Genomic DNA, 26,313 nt, shown 5'->3' on the forward strand with positions numbered 1-26,313 from the left:
TCAAATGAAGCACAAGTCATTTATAGAATGACAAACATCAATCCAGTGAAGATCACAGAAAAATCCCTCATCCAGCTTTGCACAAGCTGTGAAATGCTGTGGTTTTTTTCGGATAGAAGAGTTAGGATCATATGTAAGTGACTGCCAGTTCTAGAGGACATGATTTCCCACTTTGTGACGATGCTGTCCCAGCTGCATCTCAGTAGTTTTGATCCTGAATCCCAGACACAACTACTCATCACCAATGACAGAAAGCACCTTCATGGATGAGGCAGAATTTTGTGAGCAGTGCACCCCAAACCTAAGCACCTAAGAAGAGAAGGAATTGATATAGTCATCAGACAGAATATTATGTCAAAAGATACAATTTTACATGTTAATTAATGATTCAAAGAGGAAACCATTGTATGATGAACGAAAAACAACAAATCCAATGATCCCTGCAAGGCAAGATCTTGAGCTAACTTTACGAAACTGAAAAATGAATTTTGTTATATGCCAAAAGAAAAGTGATAATATTGACCAAGAATTAAATGCTTCTGGAGAATACATACTGGACAATTGAGTGCTCCAGAATGTGCAAACCATAGGTCGAACAGTCCTTTTTTAGTTCATGTAAGAGATTTGTACATCATCTCCATTGCCCTAAATTTGAGATGATATCCAAGTTTAAACTAGTAATGGAAATCTTATGTGGATTTTTTTTATAAAAGAAATAGGTACTGACCTATTTGTTGAGCAGGATTCTCCCAAAAGAACATTCTAGCTTGATGGAGCCTACCTAGTTGTATTATTGACCAAGTTTATCCTAAACTCTTAAATTCTTATGAAGAACATGTAAAACTACTAACGCGTCATCCCATCTGGTCGACAAGTCACTTCCACCTACTCGACACATCACCTCCACCTGGCTAACACCCCGTTCCCACTAGGCCAACATGTCAGGCTGGACTCGACCTGATGAAGCTGGCAACGTGGCACCACTGATGAGGATGCCGACTCAACCCCACGAGGTTGACCACACAGCACTGGCAAGAAAGCTGGCTCGACAAACCATTACTTCGTATCTCATTGGTTCAATGCACGATCATATGACTCAATGATAGTCAGTTGATATGCATAATCGTCTCAATATTTACCATGGCCTCAGCCCAATGGTCATATATCTTACTATAAAAATGCCCTCAGGTGCATTCTCAAGGACTCTAGTATCCTATGACTGAATACACTTGTTTACTTCGACACTTCACTTAATCATCTGAACCCTTGTTGACTTAAGTGTGGGGACCTTATCGAGTACGTACCATATCGAAATTCAAAAGTGGACCTCGATTGGCTCGAAACCCCATCCACATATCAAACAACCAGAATCTAATTTAAAAATAATAAATACTCAAAAGTTTAACTCTGCATGTAGAAGACCATAATGAATGTTTTAAAATAGACCTTATATAATAGAAATATGAGCCAATATAAGACTATAGCAGCCAATGTTTACATGACATAAAGATCATTTATATCATGTAAGCTGCCTATTCATGCTCGCAAAGGATGAATATTGCCATTAAATTTTCTACAAAATAGAAAGAGAACTTATGACATTTTTCATTCTTGTAGTCCAACCATGGAAGTTGCTACTAGCAGGCTATTTGCATCAATTATGCTGAAGTTTTCTAAGAAAAGAAAGGGGAACCATGTAATGTTTTAACTTTTTAAGTCTGCTGACAGATGCCTATGAAAATCACTTCTAAATTCAAGAACATATGTAGCATTGGACTGAAACTATTGGCTTAGCGATTTCACAGTTAGGCAGGGAGTTCTATACGCAAAAATTAAGAAAAAAATGAACTAAGAAAATTGCACCAAGATTTGCAAGACAGCATAAGATGAAGCAAGAAATCTGGACCTCCAAATACAAAATATAAGAAATAGTACCAGCCAGAATATAGAATATATAAATAAAAAATCCCAATCTAAACAAATTCAAAAATTAAGTAAAATCACGAGCAAAGTTTTAATTCTTGATCCAATACCAGTTTCAACAACTGGTTGAACTGGCATGGCATTAAAAACTGGATAATACACCAACTTATACCGCTCGAGTGTCACCAGTAAAAACGAAAAGAAAATGATTAAATACTGATTGGTACTGACATATATGGCTTGGTACTAATCCTTAGTATGGATTGGTACTGACATAAAGGAGTAAATTCCAATTAGAATGTACCGATTGATACATACAGTCAGAGCGATATTTGATTCCATAAGTGCAAAAATGGTGCTTGGTGAAATTGTAGCAAGAAACAAGTTCAGATATCATGACAGTCTCACCCACCTTTCACCCTTTTGTTCCCAGAAGAGTGATCATTTTTGCCAAAAAATTGTTTCATATAAATCAGTTTCATTCAAGAATTAGCATTAAATAGGTTTAACTCCCAACATGATGCAAACCAAAAAGAAAACACTATAATTATATCTGTTCATACAGTTGATTTATTAAGAATATACCATAATATTCAAAAATCACTACCCTTGTTAAAAGAAACAGGCTTCATGATTTCAATTGCAGAAAAACTACATGCAATTCATGGAAAACCTGTGGTTTCGAGTTTCAATGAATGCAGATTTACTATATTTTGCACATTGTAATTGAGCTTCAGTCAAAGGAAAAAAGGCCTAGGATAAAAAACAGAAGCTGATTCCTGATACTCTTCCAGGGTCATGTCAAGTTAGCTGGCCTTTGAAGAATCACCACGTAATTCATCAAGCTCCTTGACTTACAGTAAGTCAACCACATTAATGCCAAAATCAACAACTTGGTCACCAACATATGACTTTGCAATTTTCTTTTTATATATCTAAAGAGGTAGCAATGGATGCATGATTTCAATATAAAAATATGTAACTAGTTTTTGGTCATCAACTGCCTACTCTATGGTTTTGTCTTCCTCTAAACAAGCTTCCTGATTCCAAAGGCATCCTCAGTCATGATTGAATTGGCATCTTCCATATGTAAACCAACTCCGTCAGCTTCTCAATAGGTTTCATGACTTGAAGCAAACTCACCCAAAACTTCATTTTGTTTTTGCCTAGTATTTCCATATATGGCAGCTAAAACATGATATCAATATAACTTATATCTTATATCTATAGAAATATTATCCAAAAATTTGAAGTACCTGATAAAGTTCCATCTTTCACCAAATTCAGCAAGATCTTTATTTTCCTTCATAATTTGATGGTCGATTTTGAGACAATGATAATGTTCCTTATTTTGTAGTGAATTGCCTCTTTCATAAACTTTTTCCCGGTATTCACTTTAGAAATCCAAATAAAAATGACTTACATATATTAACTTGTAGATAAATGTAAGGATCTATTATCTTCAACTCTACTTAAAAGTGATCTTTGATTTTTTTTTATTTTTTATCATAGATGATAACATGCTCTTACTTGAACATGTAATCATAGATGATTTTCATGTTGTGATGTGCCTCTAATTCTATCCACAAGTAATCCTCTCTTACTCGAACCCTCATCATGCTCAATATTAATCAACGCTACCATTTATCATGATCCGATCTGATGGGATAAGTGACCCATTAACTTGATAGGCATTGAACCACATGGCGGAAAATACTTAGGCTCAAGTTTTCACACATCCTCAATTACTGTCATTTTCATCTAAATTATTATATGCTAGGCAGAAGTTGAATTTGATTTCTCCAGTAAAGCCACTGTCATTCGTTTCTGCTCCATCTGAATTCCCAAATGGCAAGAAAAAGTTTTCTTTTTCTCACAGTTCTGTTCACTTCTAAACCAAAAAAGCACTCAGAGGATGACTCAAATGTCTTGCCATCAAAGTGATAACAATTCAGTGGTTTACACACAACTATAGGAAAATCTAAGACATACTTATCTGATTCTCCTTTTCTTCCCTTGTCAAGCATAAGTGTACCTGTTATGATTGCTCACATACACCCATGCATTCGGCAAACCAATGGAACGATAATAAAGGGAAAATTCTTGATCAGCAAACACTGGACAACTATCCAGTATCCTCTGACGTCTGGATGAACGCCCACCACCCAAATCAAGAAGGGGATAAATGAATTCCCTGACCAGTGGAAACAGAATGTATGTGGTCTTCACTAAATTATAAGCTAAAGAGACAATTTTTTGGGGGATCAATCAAACACCGGGACATATAATAGTTTAGGATTGATCGTCAAACATACCTAGTAAGGGATCAGACCCTCAGCAGCTGCACCTTGTTGGCGAACGCAATCCCAATCCAATCGGGGTGTGCTGCAGACCACTGCAGTTGGTTGATCTCCGCGCCCGCCGTGTAGACCAACATAGGATCAATCCCTTCCGGCGATACCGTGCCTGCAGCTGCGGCTGCAGGCAATTCCCAGATAAGCGCCTGGCCGTCATCCCCGGCCGAGCAAATATGCCGCGCGGCCTTCGGCGACCACGCAATGGCATTGACGCTAGCGCAGTGCCGCTGCAGCTCAGCCACGGGGGTGGCAGGGGCGCGGATGTCGAGCACGACGACGCGGTTGCTGTCCATCATGGTGGTGGCCATGTAACGGAGGTTGGCCTTGTTCCAGGCGAGGCGGAGCAGGGGGGTATCGGGGCGGGGGCTCTCGTAGATGATGGTGGAGTGTTCCTTGTCGCGGAGGTCGAAGATGCGGACGGAGCCGTCCGCGGACACGGAGGCAAACACGGCGGGCTCCCCCCAGGCGATGTCGTAGACCTCCTTATCGTGGGCGATGAGCTGGGTCTCGACGGCACCGCGCTCTACGTCCCAGATGGTGCAGGTGGTGTCGATGGAGGAGGTACCGATGCGGCGGGGCTCCGTGTCGTTCCAGTCGAAGGAGGTGAGCGGGGCGCAGTAGCCACTGGACTTGCTGTTGTCAAGGACCGAGCGGATCTTGGCGCCGTCGGGGCCCAGGAGCCAGAGGCGGAGGCAATCGGAGGCGGAGGCGAGGAGCGGGCTGTTGGGATGCGGGTGGAACATGAGTTTGGTGGACGGGTAGGGGTGGTCGAAGGAGACCGCGGGTTCGGCGCGGAAGGAGAGCGCGTCCTCGTCGAAGGAGACGACATCGACGCGGTTGCCGTACTCCTCGATGAAGGATCCTAGGGCGAGGCGGGGGGAGGCGGCGGCGGCGGAGGAGGGGGAGAAGGCCATGGCGTAGACGGGGTGGGGGGAGTCGAAGGTGAAGGCGTTAGAGTTGAGAGGTGATTCCTGGGTGGAACTCTCCATTTCCCCTGCGCTCTCCTCCCTCTCCTGTCTCTCCTCTCCTCTCCCCATCTCTTCTTATGTGCTGTTCGGGAGCGGTGGAAAAGATTCCTCTTCCTCTCTCTCTCTCTCTCTCTCTCTCTCTCTCTCTCTCTCGCCTAACGGTCAAAGCGGAGACTGGTCTCGGTCAACTCCGCTGTGCGCAACAGAGTGGACCTTCGATCGGCTTGTGATCGCTGTCTCACTCCATTCAGTGCTCTGCTGACGGAATTTTACGAATCCATTTAAATCGATTTTTTTTTATTTTAAATTAGATTTATAATACACTTCGATAATAAAGTTAGGCATATAAATTAAATTAATCAGGTTCGTCTTTTCTAACTGTTATTCTCGACTTTACATTATATACAACATAATTATGAGAACGCATTATTCAATCCGATCCAATGTTAATGTTGAGGATTCATTCTATCAGATGGGTTGCTCCGAGATTCGTGCGCATGATACTTAGATGGAGGAAGGCAGGTGTACTAGTCAGAGCCACGTGGGCTTTACAATTCCACGGACGTGCAAGAAGAAGTAAACAAAGAAGGAAGTGAACTGTCCAAGGAAAACGATTCTGTTGACTTTGGCAAGAGCATGCATTCCTACAGGACTGATGAGCAATCACTAAATACGGTAGGGTACGGCTTTCAATCGAAAGGCTGATTGCTCCATATCGCTGAATTCTATGGTCACTGAATATATATATATATATATATATATATGAATCTGAGTAATTATAGATTAGTAGGTGTATACTGGAATTTGAGCTATTATTTAGATCTTATGAGAGCAAGAACACTGCTTTGTTGTTTCAAACAAGTACTAATTTTCAATTAAATGAGAAGTATAACTTTTACTAACTCTTCACCATCAAAGAAAATATTTTTTATATGTTTAAAAAATAAAAATAAAAAATCTATTACATTAAATGAACCCACTATCACTTCTACAATAAGACACTAATCAATCAAATATCTCAACATAAATAATAATATATTAAATCAAGTCCACATGTGACTTTTTCTTTTGTCCATTTAACTGGCATTCGATTTTATTTCCCACACACGATAAAAAAAAAAAAAGACAGATTTAAGAAATACATCTTATAAGAAATTGAAATTATGTTACAAAAGCTGCAAAACTAGGTGTACACTGATGAACCTAGCTATGTTACAGAAGCTGGAAAACTCAGTAATTCAAGATACCTACTACATGTTTAAGACTAAAATTTGGGTCGCAAGAACTGATTCTATTAGACAAACAAAAGTACCCATCTGAACAAAGGCATTAGGAGCTTAGGCACCAAAACAATCCAAGTAATGCTAGCAAAAGCATTGCTGACAAAAACAAAATGACTGTAAGTGGAGAGTGTGAAGCAGCTCCGGTTGACATTGCATCCGAAGATTGGCCTGTGGTTTTGTCGGCGTTCTTATCAGTCTGTCTTGCTCTCGATCTCAACTTGGGTTTGGAATCATAGATCTCAGGAGAAGAGGACTTTATCTCGGTGGAGTTTGCATCATCTGCATGACAATCAACAGTGATCAATTTGTGCCACGAATTGGACAGCCCAGGTACCATGTTTACCATTGCCTTGACCAACCCAAAATGGGTTCTAGCCTAAAACATAGACCCTTGAACTAATTAATTTTTGAGAAAGTCATTAGGGTCTTCTTTTGGGTTAAATCAAAGCTTAGAGAGGTGCACATTTCCTGAAATAATATTAGGAAAAAAATTTCATGTGCATCACTTGCAAAGCAGGCAATTTCAGAATTACCTCTTGAAATGTTGAGATGAATCCTATGCTCCTCAAAAAACCCATTATCATGGAATATATGTTTTCAGTTCTGTGGGCCAATAAAGGAGCCATAACAAGAGTTTCAAAATTTGCAGGCACATAAATGTAACTACCCATGAAATGTTAATCAACCTCATTGACAACCTTGGGGTCTGAGCAGGCGAGATTAATTTTATATTTCATAACAATCTTGACTGGAGAATTAGTCTCCATGGAACTTACACCCATCCCATTAATAAAACTTAGGATAGCGCACACTGAAAAAGTCAGGTTAAAGTAAAATATAGTCATATCCATCTCAGATCAATTTAGTTAAGCTAGTAATGGTCAAAAAGTTTTAGCAATCAAAAAATTTCTAGTTGCAACATGGTTTGCTGTTTATTACCATGAGTGTCCTCGGCGGTAAGACCAGAAACTAATTTTTCTTCATCAAATTGGTGCTCCAAAACTTCACTAGCCTGTAAAATTTTTTCCATGGTACACATTTAGTATTAAGAAGTTTATTAGGTCAATATAACAAACAGCAACTGTTAACAATGTTGTCCTGATATATTCTATTATCTTAATATTAGGTAAATTTATCATTTCTGAGAATAACCAACTCAAACATCATACCTCAGTGACACCTGATTTGTCTGAATCATCATTATTACTGCTCAAGGCATGAACAGTTCTGGGGGCAGATCCATTGTGAATGAACTTCTGCAAACGTAACCGTCTCATTGCCGAGCCTTGCTGTTTAATCAAGTAATCTGAGTCTGTCAAATTTTTGCGAACTCTGATCTGGATTTCAGCCCTGTCAAAGTTGTCCGTATTGGTTGATTCTTGATGCAAAGAACCTGCAGAAGAGTCCATCGAGGAGATATTTCGGCTAAACTTCTGATTAGGAAACACAGAGATCTGCCATGTATCTTGTTCTGTAGGAACATTATAACTATTCTCCTGTGATAAGTGGCTTGAACCAACTGGCGGCCTGCAGATTTCTTCATAAAAACCTATGCCATCCTGAGGTAATCAACACAGAAGAAAAATTAGAATTTTACAAGTTCATTAACTGTAATTGTTTTACCATATGTTTTCACTCAAATCAACACAGTTTGCGAACTTGTGGAAGTAAAAAAACAAAAAGGATAAAAGTTACATAACTAGTGTCCCTAAAATATTATCTAAATAAAATTCACCTCAAAAGTAGTAACTTCAGTATCTTCATCACTGCCTGTCCTGCTATCCTTGCATGATAGCGTGTCCCAGTGGGAATCATCCATGATCAAACGATTCCGATCTTCTGCCTCAAACTTCATAATTAGACCTCTACAGGTACTTGATGCCTCATGGGAACATTCCTCTTGATTAAAAAGAACTGCATCTAAGAATTCAGTGACAGAGTCCTGCTCAATGTTGTCAAATTGATTAAGCTCCTGCAGAAGTCCCTGGTTTACTCCATCATAAAATGAGTGGCCCATATGAGACACTATCGGGGAACTTATATGGTAATCATCAGGACCAAGCTTGTCACATTCTTGGCCCAGGTATTGTGCGAAATCATCCAACAGAGAATCAACCTGAATTTTATATCCAAGAAAACAGAACCATAAGTCAATAAGCGCCATCAAATTTGAGCTTATAGAAAATGGTTAACTAAGTCTAGTAAATTTCTTGTCTGAAGCCACAACAAAGACATAAATAAGCAATGTAGTCAAAAATAGATTAATTTTTAGTGAATAAAATAGCATGTATTGTTATTGTCCATGATATCTTACTTCAGCAGCCACATCGGTCCCCTGATCAGCAACATCTGAAGCAATAGTAGCATTGCAATAGCTCTCTTCTGGTTTCAACAAACAGCTGTTTGCAAAAGCCATTTTATCTTCTACTAACTCATTAATAGCTGATGGTGGCATCTCAAAGATACGAGGCAAAGGTTGCAGATTTTCTTGCAAATCCAACCCTGGAAGGTTTTGGTTCAATGATGTCAGAACTTCTTCTGCAGCCTCTGATCCATGCTGCGTCTCACCTGGTGAAACAATGGTTGGAGAAGGAGATAAGCCAGTACTTTCCATCTCATCAACATTTTTCTCCATGCAATCATTGATCTTAGAAACTAAGGTCTGTTCTTCAGACTTCCTGAATAAACGACAAAGAACATAGCCACCCTGCACAAGATTAAAAATATATGAAACAAATTCCATGTACCTCCAGTTGGTTTCAATGCATGTAGATCAATTAGTAAACGAAATCAGACAAAAAAAAATCATAAGTTCTGAACAGATTTAGTTAGTGTGCTGATAATTAAATGAGAAGAAGAAGCGACTCACCTGCTCACCCGACTCATATTCGGGCTCAGTGGTTCGATACTCATGCATGATCCAATTAGTGCGGAAGCCATTGGGAGCCCGGCCGCGGTGGAAGACAAGGGTCTTTTTCATGCCTACAATCATCGAACCTGGTGATCTGGACTTGATCGTCCGATCCTTCCCTGTGGCCTTCCAGTACCCAGCCTCCGTAGCCCGGTTGGAACGGTTGCTGCTGGGATACTTCCGGTCCTTTGGTGAGAAGAAGAACCACTCCGGATCAATTGATTTGATCAATGATTTGTCTGCTGACCAACACAGAAACCATTACAGCAGTTAGAAATAGAATCTTCACAAACAAAAGCAGTGTTGGAAAGCAAAGGATTGAACGCAATGCCAGATCCGAAATTGAATGTTCCGGACAAAACCGCGAGGAGATATCAGTGCATGCACAAAAAATCATTTTTTTCTCAAACGAAAAAAGAGGGGAAACAAACATTTAGGGCCGATGCAAACAAAAGGCAAGCTTTGACAACAAGAACCTGAAGATAAAACAAGGACGAGAAGGAAGAAGCAGGAATTGAGATCGGAAAGGGGAATGATCACCGGGGACGTCCCACGGCTCGCACTTGCAGACGTCTATCTCGGGGATGACCTCGATCTCCGACTTGATACGGCCGGTGATCTTGCCCTTTAGGTAGTGATTCACCAACTCCGCATCCGTCGGACGGAATCGGAACCCCAAGGGCAGCGATTCAACGGAGACAGCATCCATTTCCACCGCTCACTCCTCTCCCGTCACTATTCGCCAACCCACTACTGCCTCTGATCGTCAATACACCAAATCGGGTTGTACAGACAAGAAGAACAAGAGAAATAGGATCGCCAAAAACTACAGAACATCAAGGCAAGGACGATCCGCGGAAGGCATACCGGACCTACTGGTCTTGCTCCGCCTTTTTTCATATTTATAGTCGGTCTCATTCGCACTCTTACTGTTGCATGATCGATGATAAGACTATGATGCCCCTGTCCAAAGGTGAACAAGATCCGGTCAATTGGGGGCGAATATGGGGACTGTAAAGTAATTTGGTTGACAGTTTTGAGGAGGCTTCTTCGAAGGGACGGCAGGGCCGACGAAACTCCCAGTGTAGACGCGTGGTTGAGGCCTTCGAAACCGTTGGATGGAGATCGGATGGACTCCTTGCTCTTCTCGGCTTTGCTTCGGCACGAAGCATTAGGATGGTGCGCTCGCCATGTTGACCGCGGACCGTGTCTGGGAGTCCGTGTCAGGTAGGAGCAATCCTGTTTTGATTGACGTCAGTTGCATTTTTTATTACCTGCCTCGTGATTGGTTGCATTCGGCTCTTCTTCCAAAAGCATGGTGGGTCCGTCACGAGTATATTGAAAACTACGCGACAAGTAATAGCGAAAGTTTTCCTACCCGTTTTATCGTCACCCAGACACCTACTTGCTTGTAATCGGTCCTCAAGCTCGGGCCCACAAGGCGTCCAACGAGATGAACGGGTAAACGACGCATCGTTGGACGAGCAATGAAGGGCATTCGAGGAGCATTAAGCCACATGTGTACGTATCCTTTACTCCGAACTCTGAAAGGTTCGGATCACGATAAGTTCAGCTGAGATTGAGATTTCTTGAAGTATATGAGCTTTGTTTGCACGGAATCCGTCGTGTGTGTTGTATCATATACATTTTCTTCTCGTTGTTATTAAGCAACATGATTTTTGTAGAAAAATCCGAAGACGACATCGTATGCATAGTAAAAAAACTAAAATAATTTTTTTAAATTTCGTAAAAGATGTTCATCGTCGAAGATTTATGTGTAAAATTTTACGAAACTGAAAAACACATGTGAGATAATTGTGTTGCCTAGGAAGATTATATATATTAGATAAAGATTTAAATTTCATATGTGATAATATTTATAAAAATTAGATGGTATAGAGTAGAATATCATATATTTGCATTTTCGATCGATTAAGTTTAGATAATTTAAAATATAAAATCAAATCTCATATCTTTTTTTAATATTAATATTTTTTATTAAAAAATATATAATTCTTATCATAAATGCTTGATGTGGTGGACAAACTGGTGGTTACATCAATCCAATTTAGTTTAAACTCGTGTATATAAGAAATTTGATGTGAGCGAAAATAATACTTTGATACTCACACGGTGATTAATGAGTATTTAAACGCTTGCTTCATGAATGATCTATATAAATATCGAAATTGGATGAGTTTATTAATATGATCCTGCAAGTCGAATCGAAAAATAAATTTTTTTATCAAAATAATAATTAACTTCGATTACATATCCTTATGATTTTTTATAATTAGTTTAATAAAAAAATATTATGATTTTTTTATAATAAATTAAATCAAAAGTATATTATATGATATGGATGAAATATACTCCTGACCTTCTACTATGCAATATGGGTAGAATATTACATCCTTCTATTTTGTACTAATATCCTCTTATTATGCTTTGAGTAATAAATTTTTTTATCAATACTTAAAAAAATATATCCAATTTGGATATTAAGATTCTCTCCATTTAAACAAGATACAAAAAGCTTATGTTAATCATTTATACCCCTAACTAATATTAGTTAATTTAAATTAAAAATACAATATATAAAATGCCTAAGGTCCTTGGTAATTAGATTCGTTGATATTAATATTAATTAGAATAATATGTTAGAAAACTTGCTGCGAATAGTTGAACTTACATGTATACCATGTTATATATACAAAATTATAGTTTTCATAGGGTGACGATATATGTTAAACTTCTATATATATATATATATATATATATATATATATATTATAATAATAATAATAACATTTACTTGCAGGAGCAAATATTATATTTCGGAACTTTTGCAAGGATAGATATGTAAAAATACCCATCGCACCATGTCGCGCCCGCAACATAACCGTCACAAACGCCGTTAAACCGAAACATCATTGCAAACCCTAACGTGCCTTCCGACCACTATTTATATCGTCTGCCACTACCAGAGAAGAAGCGACCGCCGCCTCCGCCGAGATGGGCCGTGTCCGGACGAAGACCGTGAAGAAGTCCTCCCGCCAGGTGATCGAGAGGTACTACTCGCGCATGACCCTCGACTTCCATACGAACAAGAAGATCCTCGAGGAGGTGGCCATCATCCCATCGAAGCGGCTGCGCAACAAGATCGCTGGGTTCAGCACCCACCTCATGCGCCGGATCCAGCGGGGTCCCGTCCGCGGGATCTCCCTCAAGCTCCAGGAGGAGGAGCGCGAGCGCCGTATGGACTTCGTCCCCGACGAGTCCGCCATCAAGGTTGACCACATAGAGATCGACGGTCAGACCTTCGACATGCTTGCTGCCCTTGGCATGGCTGACCTCCCCGGTGTCGAGAAGCAGGCCGTCGCCTCCGCTCCGCCCGCCTACTCGTCCCGCCCCACCGGCGGCTACGGCCGCAGACTGTGAGATTGCTTCATCTCAAGCTCATTCGTCCTTTTATATTACTTAAATCTGGAGGATCCATAAGTTTGTCAATTTAAACGTTTTGAATTATTTACTCGGACTAGTTTAAATGTAGCTTTATTGGTTCTACTTTGATCTCGAACTTGACTTGGATGTTGGAACTGCAGTATCAATTAATTTGAAGTTTCATATAATCGGTAGTGGTCGGAATTTTACATTTTGATGAGTATTTTTCATAATTTTCCTTTATTCAGCGTGCTTATTATGTTGTTCATGTTAATCATGCATACTGCAACAAAATAATTTCTTGTTTTAGCTGAGACATCGTAGAAGAATCTCAAATATTCAACAGGTGAGAAGGATTTTATTGGAAATTGTCGGTCGTTTTATATGTTAATTTCTTGTAAAAATTATACTTTGCAGATCTCACCGCTATCATGTTTTGTCATGTACTTAATGATTTGTTCTTAAAGTTTATCTCTGGTTTTTCTGGAACTTACATGCTAGAATTTTGAAACATTTATGGTAAGTAGGACTACCATGTAATTTGATTGAACTTGTAAAAACTATTAGTGGATATTGAACCTGGGAAGCCCAAAATTGTAATCAAATTACATTATTTAAACTAATTACATTCAAGGTAGAAAAAGGGAAGGATACTTCTTTTTTTCTTGATCTGATCATTCGGAAATTGCTCAGCTCAGCTTTTCTTTTCCATACCTTGGTTTCTGCCAGAAATTCTCATCTCCAACTTAAACAGCTAAGTTGAGAAGCGACAGTGCCTAATCTATTTTATCTGTTATCCCTATGTGAGATTGCCAGTAATGTTTTACCCAAACAAAGAATGTGGTGTTGCTAACGTTCACATTGTCTTGTTGATACATTCTGCACAGCACTGACCTCACTAATATAGTGGTCTTATTTAATTTCTGTATTTCAGTTTGATCAGTTGCTCTAACTTGTAAATATGTAGGACATTGGTTTATCCATGTTTTCTTCTGTTAATCGAGTTCATTTAGAGAACTGCCCTTTACAACACCCCTACAAAATGTCTCTCTCTGTCATAAAGAGATTTATTGGTCTGACTGATTAGATTATTTTTCTTCTGCATGCTTATAAAGTTTAGAAAAATCCAATCATCTCAGATATAGAATTACAAATACGAATTTGTCCAACAGTTAGTTGGGAAAGCTTGAATCCAATAAACAGAGGCATAACTCTCAATTCTTTGGCTAGACAATGTTACCTTTCACTTAAATTCTTTTAATTTGATTTTTATGTTTTGATTTGCTTTTTGTTGTTTATTGTTTTTTGTTGTTTTATCTTTTGGTTCTGAATTCTCGCTATCACGAATTACTGAACTTTAGCAGTCTTCTGTGGCGTGCTTGTCTCATTATACTCGTCAAACACCAGAGTCTATGCTGTAAATTGCTCCTACTGTTTGATGCAATACCTTACTGTTGCATATCAACAAAATAATTTGGATTTAGTTTCTTCTTCATATCATGCTGTGGTTGTTTAGTTTTTGTGCCATTCTTTCCGCTGATTCTTCCCAGGAAACATGAAATAGTAGGATTGAGTAGTCTAATATATTTATAAACTGGCATAAAGCTAATATTAGGGCTAGCAACATTTGATTAGAATAAAATATTAGGGGCTGCAGGATTAAATCCATTTTATAAAAGACAACGAAAAGTCACGTACTGATGAGGAGTAAGGATAAATGTATTTTGTCTATCCGACATCTGATGATATACATTGCAATAGAGAGCTGTTCCATTAGCTGATATTAAGATTTGATGTGCTTCTGAATTTGTACTTGTCTTGATCAGAATGTATTTCAGCTACATAATGTGGTCAAACGGATTTTGGAATAGTATTGACTTTACATCTGCCAAATTTCTGTAAGTCTTTAATACTTTTTGTTACCTTAGGAATAAAAAGTCAACCGTATGGTTGACTAGTTGATTCAATTTAGCACCATTTGAAATTGACTGTTGATTTCTGGAGAAATCTCCTGTATTTCTTTTTGAATGTACAATACGGGAAAAGTCCTCCCTCTACGATACGGTGTAGAGAATGATCTCACGAGATTGAAGATAGAAACAACACAAGAGTAGGACAGAGAAAACCTATATATATATATATATATATGTTGGGTCCAGCCCATACGTGGGTTTGGACAATTGGGTCTATTGAGCCCCAATAATAGACCCAAATCAGTAATTAAGAGAGTAATTAAGAGAGAAAGGGCAAAATCCAAATCAGTAATTAAGAGAGAAAGGGCAAAATTGGGCAGCGAGCGTGCAGTGTGTGTGCGCGCACAGTGAGATCTGATTGCAGCGTGCGTGCGGCGGCGTGCAGTGAAAAAAGAGGAGAGAGAAATAGAGAGAGAAAGTAAGGTTTCTGAGTTTTTCTGCTTGACGATCGGTGGTCAAACGTTGTCAGTTTCGGTCCAAATTTTATGTGAAGAATCCTTGTAGCAAACTCTACAATCCTAACGGTGTTGATCTGCAGTTTACCTTCTCTAAGGTGTTTTCCTACGATATCTACTCCGTGAGACCTAGAATTCTCTTTTGTCTAAGGTGTTTTCCTACGATATCTACTCCGTGAGACCTAGAATTCTCTTTTGAGGAGATTCATCCTACGTGATGAAGATATGATCTTGATGTTATTCTGATCCTCTAGTTATTCTAGAGAAGACTTACTGTAAACCTGTTATCATTATTATTGATAGTGGAAGTTTGAGGTGGACTACGGTCCCGTGGTTTTTTCCACGTTGGATTTTTCACGTTAAAAAGATTTGGTCTCATTGTGTGATTGATTTATTGCTTTGTTGTTTATGCTGTGCTGATTGATTTAGCATTTTGATATCAAGTTGGTATTTTGATAAGGAATCTATTTTGATACAGGGAAAAGAATTATTCCGTATTAACGAGCCAATTCAGATATCTAATTAATTGGATCAATTATGACGTGATCCGTTCGTGATGGATCCGCTGTGTCCGGTGGTATCATCCATCCGTCGATTGCCACTTCGGGAAGGGTAATATTGTCAATTTACGTGGACACGAGGGAGAGGGCGGTCGCCTAAATTGCACCAGCGCGCAAAGCAGGTTTCGCGCGCCCGCGTCACCTGTCTCATCGGGTTGGGTAGCGTTGATCATGACCTTACACGTGTCTCTACGAGGAGTGCTGATTTTCCGGTATATCATCATCACTATATTTACCTTTTTGCCCTCCTATATTTTCCCTTGCACGTGCCCCATCTGTCCTTTCAGTCTTAATTATTTTCACCCTTTCTCACGCGCTGCCTCTACTTTCCGAGTCACCACCGAATTGATCATTTCGGCGAGATCGTCGATGTCTGGCCCGTCATTTTGTCAAATGTCGGGGGCATTCTCGGTTCTGTCGCGGGTCTATATATTCGTCGATCTCTAGGGGTTCTCTTCCTCTCAAATCCTCCTCTTCCTCTTTAATCTTGCGTTTCCCCCTCCTCTCACGCTTCCTTTGTCCCCTTCGGCGGCTGCCTCCGCCTGCTCGTCGTCATAACGGCGGGTTTCGCCAGATTCTTGGTGGTCACGCGCCCTCTCCTTACCCTTTTGCACCTGTTGATCTCTTCTATTGCCCCTTTTTTGTCCTTCGATTACTTTTGCGTGCCGAGACGTCGCCGTCTTGCTGACGAGGTGTCATATTATCATGTCGAGCCACGTCCGGGCCGCAGATGCGACAATTGGCGCGGGGAGGAAGCGGAAGGACCGTGACCAGTCCGACTTCCCTCGCGCCGAATCTCCTGCTTGGTCCGATCGTTCTCGGCCGGCGCCGGCTCGCGACAACCGGCTCCTTGCTGGGTGCCTGGCGCACGAGTTTCTCACGAGGGGGACCCTCTTGGGGAAGCGGTGGGACGCGAACGGGTCCGAGCCCAATAACAAATTCGCGGGCCCGATTCTGTCGGGTTCGGGCGCGGAGCCGCCGAGCTCGTACGCCGAGGTGTCCTATTTGCTGAAAGCGGAGGGGGCTCGCATTCCTGGCGTGGTCAATCCGTCCCAACTCGCTCGTTGGCTTCGGATGTGAGGCCGCGTTAACCCCATGGGGGGGCAGCACGCGAGGCTGGCGACGTTCGTTGACGGTCAAACTGGATTCTAAGAGCTTGCCGTATGGACGAGAGACCGGAGAGATGGCTCGGCTCAGTAAGATGAATCTCATCAGGAAAGCAAGGCACGCAAACTTCTCATCTTCTCTATGGGTTCGTCCTTTCACCGAGTCGTTGATGGAAGTTTTCTGGGTCAGAACTCAGGGTTTTGATGTGGCTTTTGCTTTACAATGGTGAAAAGTGTAGCTTTTACTCATTGCGCTGCTGTTCTTCATGCCGTCGTGCTTCTTTTTCGTTGAAGAATGTGCTGTCGAGTGACGGATAGATGTATGATGTTATGCCACAGAGTGAGCGGGTGTGTGCTTCTAGTCACGCGATTGCTCTCACTTGTGCTGCTAAGATCTGATAAAGCTACATCAGATTTATGCTTGACTAAGCCGTTTGATGCTCAAGTTATTATAGATTCTGGGAGTTCGATCAAATATCGAGTTCAAGATAGGTGATGAGGATAGTAATTATGATAAGATTCGGCTGACGTCAGCCGATGCCTCATGCCTCGATCGGTGTAACTGTACTCGGTCAATCGAATCGGAACACCAGTCTAGGCGCATTAACGCCTACTCAGGCTCGGTTCTTCACGCCACGCCAACACCCATGTCAGACGCTACCAGCCTGCCTTCTGCAGGCGGGCACATCAAACAACAGTAAGCTTCCCTATAAATACCCTCGCATTCTGAACAGAAGGGGAGGAGACACACTAAAAACTCTTCTTCATCTGAAACCTCATCCACTATCTGCTAACTTGATCGTCGGAGGGGTCGGGCCGAGCTTCCCGACTCGACCTTTGTGCAGGTGCGAAGCCGAGGGTCCTCGTCGGATGCGCGGATGAGGAGTTCCTGCCCGGAGGAAACGGCGACCCCGTCCCGATCGGACCATCGCACCAAACGGACCCCGCAGGCTCGAGGAACGCCCCCGGGAGATCCCCGTCGTTCGGATCCGAACCGAGTCGCGTCGGCCCCGAGGCCACGGCTCCAGGTTGTTTACACCAACATTTTGGCGCTAGAAGGAGGGCTCGGAATGTCGGGTGATCACCCGAACGGCTCAGATGAGCCCACGGTTGAGATGTCACACCCGACCAAAGCCTCGAGGGAACATCCCCCGCACGGAGACCATCGTGACGAACACCCCGCCACAACCTCCGAACGATATTGACGAATATTCAACGACCCGGGCTTGTCGTCGCCCGACGGCGTCCCAGTCGACTCAACGACCGTGTCACCCGAGGCCTTTCAGGACCTCGCCCGTCAAGTCCGAGCTCTGATGGAAATGGTGCAAACCATTATCCCGATCATTTCGCATCCGTCGCACCCACCCGCGATCGAACCACTACGACAACGCAAGGCGCTTGTTCGGGCCCACATGACGCTACCGGAGCCCCCCACTTTGTCTCGGGTCTGACCGGCCCCACTCGGGGATCCAGTGATGGCAAACCCGAGCGGTCGCTCGGAACCCGAGGTGCTCTCTTCGGACTCCCTGCGGGCCCATTTGCGCTTCGTCAGCCAGCAACTCGACGAGGTGCAGAAAGAGGTTCGCAGGTCCAAGGGAGAGCTCGGGGAGGACGCACACCAAGGGTCTCCCTTCACGCCCGAGATACGGGATCTGACAGTCCTCCCGGACTTCCAGCTCCCCTCTTTGGACGCTTACGATGGCTCCACCGACCCAGCGGACCACGTAGCCGCTTTTCGCGCCCAAATGACGCTATACAGAACCTCTGATGCCCTGATGTGTAGAGCGTTTCTTACCACTCTATGAGGGTCGGCCCACGCGTGGTATAGCGGCTTGAAGATCGGAACGATTGCTTCCTTCGGCCAGCTCGCCAGTGACTTCGAGATCCACTTCGTAGCTTATGCACGGCCAAAGCCCTTCGCGGCACTGCTCCTCGGACTCAAACAAAGGGAGGATGAGCCATTCTCACATTTTGTGGATCGCTTTGTCACGCAAATCCGGGGCTTGCTGGACACTCACCCCTCTCTGTTAGTGCAGGCGTTTATGATAGGCCTGCGACCTTCCAGATTCCTCTGGTCCCTCGCGGAGCGACCTCCCACTACGGTGCCAGAGATGCTCCAGCGGGCTAACCAGTACATCGCGACGGAGGCCTGGGCGGTCGTAAGGAGAAGGGACGACTTTCGGCAGCGGGCTCTATAGAAGGGGTCAAGCACCCGCGATGGCTACCCGATGTAGTCCTCATGAAAAGAAATCTAAGCCCTGCTTTAGTCTCTTCTGAGCGAAGGTTCAGTATCTGCCTGAACCTCTCTCGGCTCGCGGTTAGCCCTGGCTTAAACCCTTCTGAATCTAAACGGCTCGGTCGTAGACTACCCAAGTCTACCTCAGCGCGGCCTGCCTGCCTGAGTCGTGTCCCTCAGCCTGAGTCGTGTCCCTCGGCCGTAGACTGCCGAGCCCCTCTTAGGGCGGCCTCTCGGCCCGAGCCACGTCCCTCGGTCATAGACTGCCCGAGTCCACTTCAGCGCGGCCTGCCCGCCTGAGTCGTGTCCCTCGGTCGTAGATTGCCGAGCCCCCCTCAGGGCGGCCTCTTGGCCCGAGCCACGTCCCTCGGCCATAGACTGCCCGAGTCCACCTCAGCGCAGCTTGCCCGTTTGAATCGTGTCCCTCGGCCTTTGCCAGATCCCTCGACCGTAGACTGCCGAGCTCCCCTCAGGGCGGCCTTCCGTCCGAACCACATCCCTCGGCCGTAGGCTGCCGAGCCCCCCTTAGGGCGGCCTGCTGCCCGAGACCACGCCTGCGCGGTCTGCCCGCCTGCGTCATGCTACTCGGTCGCATGACGCCTGAGACCACGCCTACGCGGTCTGCCCGCCTGCGTCGTGCTCCTCGGCCGCATGATGCCCGAGACCACACCTACGCGGCCTGCCCGCCTGCGTTGTGCTCCTCGGCTCCATGCTCCTCGAGACACACCTGCGCGGCCAGCCCGCCTGGGTCGTGCTCCTCGGCTCCATGCTCCCCGAGACACACCTGCGCGGCCAGCCCGCCTGCGTCATGCTCCTCGGCTCCATGCTTCCCGAGATCACACCTGCGCGGGTAACCCGCCTGCGTCGGCTCCTTGGCTCTATGCTCCCCGAGACACACCTGCGCGGCTAGCCCGCTTGCGTCGTGCTCCTCGGCTCCATGCTTCCCGAGATCACACATGCGCAGGTAACCCGCCTACGTCGGCTCCTCGGCTCCGTTTTCCCCGAGACACCTGCGCGGCCAGCCCGCCTGTGTCGTGCTCCTCGACTTCATGTCCCCGAAACACACCAGCGCGGCCAGCCCGTCTAAAAGCTAAAGTCATGCCTCGGACTCCCATTATAATGATCGACGCATAGCTTCTTTCCGGGGGGGGGAATATGATGAGGATAGTAATTATGATAAGACTCGGTTGACGTCAACCGACGCCTCATGCCTCGATCTGTGCGACTGCACTCGGTTAACCGAACCGGAACACTAGTCTAGGCGCATTAACGCCTACTCAGGCTCGGTTCTTCACGCCACGCCAACGCCCATGTCAGACGCTATCAGCCTGCCTCCTGCAGGCGGGCACATCAAACAACAGTAAACTTCCCTATAAATACCCTCGCATTCTGAACGGAAGGGGAGGAGACACTAAAAACTCTTCTTCATCTGAAACCCCTCCACTATCAACTAACTTGATCGTCGGAGGGGTCGGGCCGAGCTTCCCGACCTGACCTTTGTGCAGGTGCGAAGCCGAGGGTCCCCGTCGGACGCGCGGACGAGGAGTTCTTGCCCGGAGGAAACGACGATCTTGTCCTGATCGGACCATCGCACCAAACCGACCCCGCGGGCTCGAGGAACACCCCCGGGAGATCCCCGAGGGCACGGCTCTAGGTTGTTTACACCAACAATAGGATAATTAGCTAGAGAGAGATTTAAGAATATAGCTAAGGGCTTTTTATAGGATTAATGTCGAAAACGATTATACTTATCGTGTAATCATAAAATTGTACATCAAATATAGAAATATGGGATAACACTTTGTTATATTGGTGGCACATTATCAACCTGCATGTGGTGTGTCGATATAATAAGATTGAAGATTGTAAGTATCGATCATGTGGAGATGATGTTTTGGATAAATAGATAGATGTTGATTAGATGGATTATAATTCCACGTGGTGTGTCGGTCATATGGAGATGATGCATTGGTAGATGTTGATTAGATGGAGATATATGGCGGTATAAGTTGTCTGGAGATAATCTGTCGGTTCGATTTCCACCTATCAAATCTCTTATCTTGTCGTGCTAATTTTTAATTTTTTTTACTACTTTTAAATATTATGATTCTTTTCCTTTGAACTTATCAGTAGGGAAGATAGAGTTTCACTTTAAATAAGATCATTCGGTCATATAGAATGTTATATCAAATAATGAATTCCTATAAACGCCAAGCCATTGTCTCAACATAGTGTTTTAGCCATTAATCAATTGTATTTCATTTTATGGAAGGATTTGAATTTTATTTGAGGGAGGTAAAATGAGATAAAAAATATTTTTATTCCTCAAAATATATGTATAAAGTATATGTTATCGAGATAAAAGTATTGAGATTAATATTTGAAGATATTAAGAAAAAAATATTTTTATTCTTGAATAAATTAGGCATAATTTTGATAGATAATAAGACGAGAAAAAGTCGTAAGAAAATCTCTGGATATAATAGTCAGAATAAGTAGATTTTAATAGGAATCATAAATTAAAATTGAAGTACTAAACTTGGATATATAATTTGCTATAAATAATATCTAAAATAATTAAGATTTATGACTTTATTTTTGTTATAATAATAATAATACTACTAATAATATATCTCTCTGATTAATATCCATAAAAAAAACTCGAATCCACCGCTACTCATAGTAATTATTAGTATTTACAATAATAATAAAATAATAAAATCTCAATTATTAATAATTAATTTAAAATAAGAAATAAAATATAATTTACCCAAAATAAAGACATTTGTTGTCCAAACTGATAAATCTATAAGACACCTAAAATTTTCCTCAAGTTCTTATCATCAAATTAGTTTGAAATAATAGTCAAGCGGGCACATAAAAAGAGGGACATAAATGTAATTGTACGTAAAGGAAACTGCACTGAAACATGTAGCCAGCTCGATGGCACATCTCACCCTCTCATCCTCCTCCATTTCCGCTGCCTTTCTTAGTTCGTCTCCCCCACCTTCTCATTCCCATCACAAAAATTCCAACAATAAACATATAAATTAATACAAAACTGCAAATAAATCTAAAGTCCAGGCGACTACCTATCCTTTCTTCTCTCCTCTCTCTCTCTCTCTCTCTCTCTCTCCACGCCTTCCAATTGCTGCCATGCAGGTATAGCCTTCCATGTCGTCGTCGTCTCCTTCTTCTTCTTTCTCCCTGCGCGCCGTAGCCTGACCTACCGCAGCATGGGGCGCCAGCACTCCCACTCCTCCATCTCACGCTCGGACACCGACCCCAGCCTCGAGCTCGAGTGCCCCTTCGGAAGGATCGACCCCCTCACGCGGACCGACCTCCGCGAGGCGGTGTACGAGCTCTTCTTCATGACGTGCCGCTCCTCCCCCGGCTTCGGCGGCAGCCGGGGCTCCCTTAACTACTACCCGTCGTCGCCGGCCAGCACCGGCGGCGGCGGCGGGGAGGGGTCTCCCAAGTGGGGGTCGTCTGGGATGACGGTGGCCAGGAGCCGCATCAAGAAGGCGCTGGGGCTGAATGCGAGGCGGTCGTCGCCGATGACGACGGGGATGTCCAGCGGGTCCAACTCGCCCGGAAAGGCGAGGCGGCCGATGACCTCCGCGGAGATCATGCGGCTGCAGATGCGCGTCACGGAGCAGAGCGATCGCCGGCTAAGGAAGACCCTCATGAGGACCCTCGTCGGACAGGTGACTCGTGCATGCATGCATCCATCCATCTCAGCCGCCTTACCACATAACCTCTAGATTTGCTGCCTTGTACATTTGCGTTGATCCATTAAGGCTTAATGAACAAAAAGATATGTATTCATTCCATTTGCATCACAAATCGATCTTCAATATACAGGAAGGGTTTGGATTGCTCCTCCCTCGCACCTCCATGATGACATTTTTCTTGCTGATGATAACAGGTGGGAAGAAAAGCAGAGACGATCATCCTTCCATTGGAGCTCCTTCGCCAGCTAAAGCCCTCTGAATTCAACGACGCACAAGAATACCACCAATGGCAACGGCGGCAGCTCAAGATCCTCGAAGCAGGCCTTATCTTATACCCGTCTGTCCCTGTAGACCGCCACAGCCCCGCAGCCGCCCGTCTGCTAGAGATCATCCGAGCGAGCGAGCTGAAGCCCATCGACACCAGCAAGAACTCGGAAACCATGCGTAACCTTTGCAACGCCGTCGTCGCCTTGGTTTGGCGGAGCTCCAGCGGCGCCTCCACTGAAGTATGCCACTGGGCCGACGGCTACCCGCTCAACGTTCATCTCTACCTCGCTCTCCTGCACTCCATCTTCGACCTGCGCGAAGACACCGTGGTGTTGGATGAGGTCGACGAGCTCATCGAGCTGATGAAGAAGACATGGTCCACCTTGGGCATCAACAAGATGATCCACAATGTCTGCTTCGCATGGTTGTTCTTCCAACGATATCTGGAGACGGGGCAAATCGAGCCCGACCTGTTGTGCGCCACTCTAGCAACACTGGTCGAGGTCGCCAGCAACGCCAAGAAGGCCGATCGCGATGCTAACTACGTTAATCTCTTGTCCGGCGCACTGACTGTGATGCAGAGTTGGGCAGAGGCGAAGGTGTTGGACTACCATGAGTGCTTCGACAAGGAAACCATCGCAAGCATGGAGAACATAGTCTCCTTGGCACTCTCCACGACGAACATCATCGGCGAGGATCCTTTGGACAACGGGGCGAGTCTTGTCGACGATGACGGTCAGGCGGCGATGGATCCATCCGTCAACCGGGTAGATTACTACATAAGGTCGTCGATGAGGAGTGCATTCGCCAAGGTGCCAATTCTAGCAGTCAATCCATGCATCCCGAGTTCCGATTGATATGTTGATGGTCCTCTGGTATGCTTGCGTGTGACAGATACTGGAGAATGGAGCGTCCCACGGCGATAGCGTGATCGTGGGAATAAACGACGATCCAAGCAACATCCTTCTCCAGCTTGCAGAAGAAACAGAGGAATTGGCGCTGGTCGAAAAGGATTTGTTTAGCCCTGTCCTGAGGAAATGGCATCAAGTTCCGACTGCGGCCGCGGTGGTGACGATCCACAGCTGCTTCGGGATCGTGCTGAAGCAGTACTTGTCCAAGGTCACGTGCCTGACCAACGAGCTGGTGCGGGTGCTGCAATCCGCCGGCAAGTTGGAGAAGCTGCTGGTGCAGATGGTCGTCGAGGACTCCGCCGACTGCGAAGACGGAGGGAAGGGGGTGGTGAGGGAGATGGTCCCGTATGATGTGGATTCCATTGTCGCAGGCCTCCTCAAGACTTGGATCGACGAAAGGTTGAGGATCGGAAAGGAATGCCTAAGCAGAGCAAAAGAAACAGAGGTAAGTTTTTTGTGCTACCTGAGACCGACAGCAAGCATCGTGTGATGTTGATTGCTTGAGGGATACGTTGTTGCTTGCAGAGCTGGATGCCGAGGTCGAAGAACGAGCCCTACGCTCAGTCTTCCATGGATTTGATGAAGCTGGCCAAGGTGACCGTGGATGAGTTCTTTGAGATCCCTGTGGGAGCCAGAGATGACATGGTTCAAGACCTCGCCGATGGCTTGGAAACAATCTTCCAGGAGTACACTACCTTCGTTGCTGCGTGTGGTACGGTGGCCTCTTTCCCTCTGCTAAGACCTGCGTTGGGTGAGCTCAATCGTTTCGTTGCTACTCGCAGGGAACAAGCAAAGCTACGTGCCCAGCCTCCAACCACTGACGAGGTGCAACCAGGACTCCAACTTGGTCAGGCTATGGAAGAGGGCAGCGGTGCGCTGCAGCGTCGGTATTGGCCGCTCGAACGGGAAGGACGGCATCACCAACATGAACCACCCGCGGCCGTCCACCAGCCGGGGCACGCAGCGGCTCTACATCCGCCTCAACACCCTTCACTATGTCCTCGCCCACCTCCACGCCCTCGACAAGTCGCTCTCCTTCTTCTCCCGCAGCGGGCCGTCCCCCTCGGGCCGCCACACCGCTGCCAACCGCCGCCTCGCCCCGTCCCACCACTTCGGTCTCGCCCGCTCCTCGGTGCAATCCGCCATCCAGTACGTGTCGGAGGTGGCCGCCTACCGCCTCATCTTCCTCGACTCGCGCCACTCGTTTTACGACGGTCTCTACGTGGAGAGCGTCACGGACGCGAGGATCCAACCCGGGCTCCGCATCCTGAAGCAGAACCTGACACTTCTGGTGTCGATCCTCACCGACCGGGCGCAGCCGCTGACGGTGAAGGAGGTGATGAAGGCGTCGTTCGAGGCGTTCCTGATGGTGCTACTGGCCGGGGGAAGCGAGCGGGCGTTCGCGCGGGCGGACTACGAGTCGGTGGTCGACGATTTCCGCAGCCTGAAGCGGGTGTTCTGCACCTGCGGGGAAGGGCTGGTGGCGGAGGAGGTGGTGAACCGGGAGGCGGAGGTGGTGGAGGGAATCGTGGCGCTCATGGCCCTGCCCACGGACAGGCTGATCGAGGACTTCAGCATCGCGGCGTGCGAGGCGAGCGGGCTGGTGGGGTTCGGCTTCTGCAGCGGCGGCAGCACCGACACGGCGGAGGGGCCGAAGGTGCCGATGCCCCCGACGACGGGGAGGTGGAACCGGGCCGATCCCAACACGGTGTTGAGGGTGCTGTGCCACCGGGACGACGAGATGGCCAACGAGTTCCTGAAGCGAACGTTTCAGCTGGCCAAGCGGCGGTGAAAGAACATCACAGGTGATGGCCTGCGCAGTTTGTATCATACGTTAACAGTGGCTGCTATAGTTTCTGTGAGCATGTCTTTTCCCTTTTTCTTCTTTTCTATGTTTGAATGAACTAAACAGTACTCATTTACAAAGTTAATACTAGAAATCAAAAGTATAAAAAGCGTAGTGATTCATGGCAACCTAACCATCTTCAGTCTTTCATGTTTCTTTAGGTAGATCTTTCAGCTCTTAGAACTTCTCCCAGCTTTCAGGTCTACATATCTTTAGTCTTTCATGTTTCTTTTGGTTTTGGCTTCTGTAATCTTATTTCTTAGAGATGTCTTGTGGATTTGATGTCCTAATCTAAATTTGCACCCAACCTTTTAGGTCTACATATCTTCAGTCTTTCAT

At 44.9% G+C, this 26,313-nt stretch overlaps 5 protein-coding genes and 1 long non-coding RNA gene across 8 annotated transcripts; 3 read left to right on the forward strand and 3 right to left on the reverse strand.

The window, feature by feature from the left end:
- LOC103982435 (protein TRANSPARENT TESTA GLABRA 1) lies at positions 1-5,342 on the reverse strand. Its single transcript, XM_009399357.3, has 2 exons — positions 4,239-5,342; positions 1-309 (listed from the first exon to the last, which is right to left on the reverse strand). The coding sequence occupies exon 1, from the start codon at positions 5,315-5,317 to the stop codon at positions 4,250-4,252; it is 1,068 nt and encodes a 355-aa protein (XP_009397632.3). The 5' UTR covers positions 5,318-5,342; the 3' UTR covers positions 1-309; positions 4,239-4,249.
- A 1,036-nt stretch (positions 5,343-6,378) lies between these two features.
- On the reverse strand, positions 6,379-10,317 carry LOC135581227 (NAC domain-containing protein 14-like). 3 transcript variants are annotated; one of them, XM_065106670.1, is made up of 7 exons: positions 9,983-10,317; positions 9,401-9,681; positions 8,846-9,238; positions 8,267-8,647; positions 7,701-8,090; positions 7,471-7,543; positions 6,379-6,810 (listed from the first exon to the last, which is right to left on the reverse strand). In XM_065106670.1, exons 1-7 carry the CDS (start codon positions 10,149-10,151, stop codon positions 6,578-6,580), a joined length of 1,920 nt encoding a protein of 639 aa, XP_064962742.1. In that variant the 5' UTR covers positions 10,152-10,317; the 3' UTR covers positions 6,379-6,577. The 3 variants fall into 3 exon arrangements, with proteins under 3 accessions (XP_064962742.1, XP_064962741.1, XP_064962743.1); XM_065106669.1 differs by having other exon boundaries at positions 9,401-9,684; XM_065106671.1 differs by having other exon boundaries at positions 9,919-10,126.
- A 2,093-nt stretch (positions 10,318-12,410) lies between these two features.
- LOC135611194 (small ribosomal subunit protein eS17-like) lies at positions 12,411-13,097 on the forward strand. Its single transcript, XM_065106672.1, has one exon. It carries the CDS (start codon positions 12,458-12,460, stop codon positions 12,881-12,883), a length of 426 nt encoding a protein of 141 aa, XP_064962744.1. The 5' UTR covers positions 12,411-12,457; the 3' UTR covers positions 12,884-13,097.
- A 3,482-nt stretch (positions 13,098-16,579) lies between these two features.
- On the forward strand, positions 16,580-16,954 carry LOC103983362 (uncharacterized). The gene has a single exon (XM_009400584.3). The coding sequence runs from the start codon at positions 16,580-16,582 to the stop codon at positions 16,952-16,954; it is 375 nt and encodes a 124-aa protein (XP_009398859.2).
- A 5,401-nt stretch (positions 16,955-22,355) lies between these two features.
- On the forward strand, positions 22,356-26,083 carry LOC135611195 (protein unc-13 homolog). The gene is made up of 5 exons (XM_065106673.1): positions 22,356-22,923; positions 23,145-24,029; positions 24,112-24,573; positions 24,654-24,840; positions 24,911-26,083. Exons 1-5 carry the CDS (start codon positions 22,453-22,455, stop codon positions 25,918-25,920), a joined length of 3,015 nt encoding a protein of 1,004 aa, XP_064962745.1. The 5' UTR covers positions 22,356-22,452; the 3' UTR covers positions 25,921-26,083.
- Positions 24,375-24,962, reverse strand: LOC135611197 (uncharacterized). Its single transcript, XR_010486459.1, has 3 exons — positions 24,824-24,962; positions 24,592-24,750; positions 24,375-24,511 (listed from the first exon to the last, which is right to left on the reverse strand). It is a non-coding gene; the product is annotated as an uncharacterized LOC135611197 (long non-coding RNA).
- Positions 26,084-26,313: the final 230 nt, after the last annotated feature.

Source organism: Musa acuminata, chromosome BXJ2-4 (assembly GCF_036884655.1).
Source record: "Musa acuminata AAA Group cultivar baxijiao chromosome BXJ2-4, Cavendish_Baxijiao_AAA, whole genome shotgun sequence".
In the NCBI taxonomy this organism is placed as follows: domain Eukaryota; kingdom Viridiplantae; phylum Streptophyta; class Magnoliopsida; order Zingiberales; family Musaceae; genus Musa; species Musa acuminata.

Excerpts from the sequence above, each read along its gene's own strand:
- LOC103982435 (XM_009399357.3), bottom strand. The coding sequence starts at position 5,317 with ATGGGGAGAGGAGAGGAGAGACAGGAGAGGGAGGAGAGCGCAGGGGAA.
- LOC135581227 (XM_065106669.1), bottom strand. The coding sequence starts at position 10,151 with ATGGATGCTGTCTCCGTTGAATCGCTGCCCTTGGGGTTCCGATTCCGT. Across the intron at positions 9,239-9,400 it reads AATATGAGTCGGGTGAGCAG|GGTGGCTATGTTCTTTGTCG; the intron begins GTGAGTCGCTTC and ends AATCTTGTGCAG. Across the intron at positions 6,811-7,470 it reads TACCGCCGAGGACACTCATG|ATGATGCAAACTCCACCGAG; the intron begins GTAATAAACAGC and ends ATTGTCATGCAG.
- LOC135611194 (XM_065106672.1), top strand. The coding sequence starts at position 12,458 with ATGGGCCGTGTCCGGACGAAGACCGTGAAGAAGTCCTCCCGCCAGGTG.
- LOC103983362 (XM_009400584.3), top strand. The coding sequence starts at position 16,580 with ATGTCGAGCCACGTCCGGGCCGCAGATGCGACAATTGGCGCGGGGAGG.
- LOC135611195 (XM_065106673.1), top strand. The coding sequence starts at position 22,453 with ATGGGGCGCCAGCACTCCCACTCCTCCATCTCACGCTCGGACACCGAC. Across the intron at positions 22,924-23,144 it reads TGAGGACCCTCGTCGGACAG|GTGGGAAGAAAAGCAGAGAC; the intron begins GTGACTCGTGCA and ends TGATGATAACAG. Across the intron at positions 24,030-24,111 it reads TGAGGAGTGCATTCGCCAAG|ATACTGGAGAATGGAGCGTC; the intron begins GTGCCAATTCTA and ends TGCGTGTGACAG.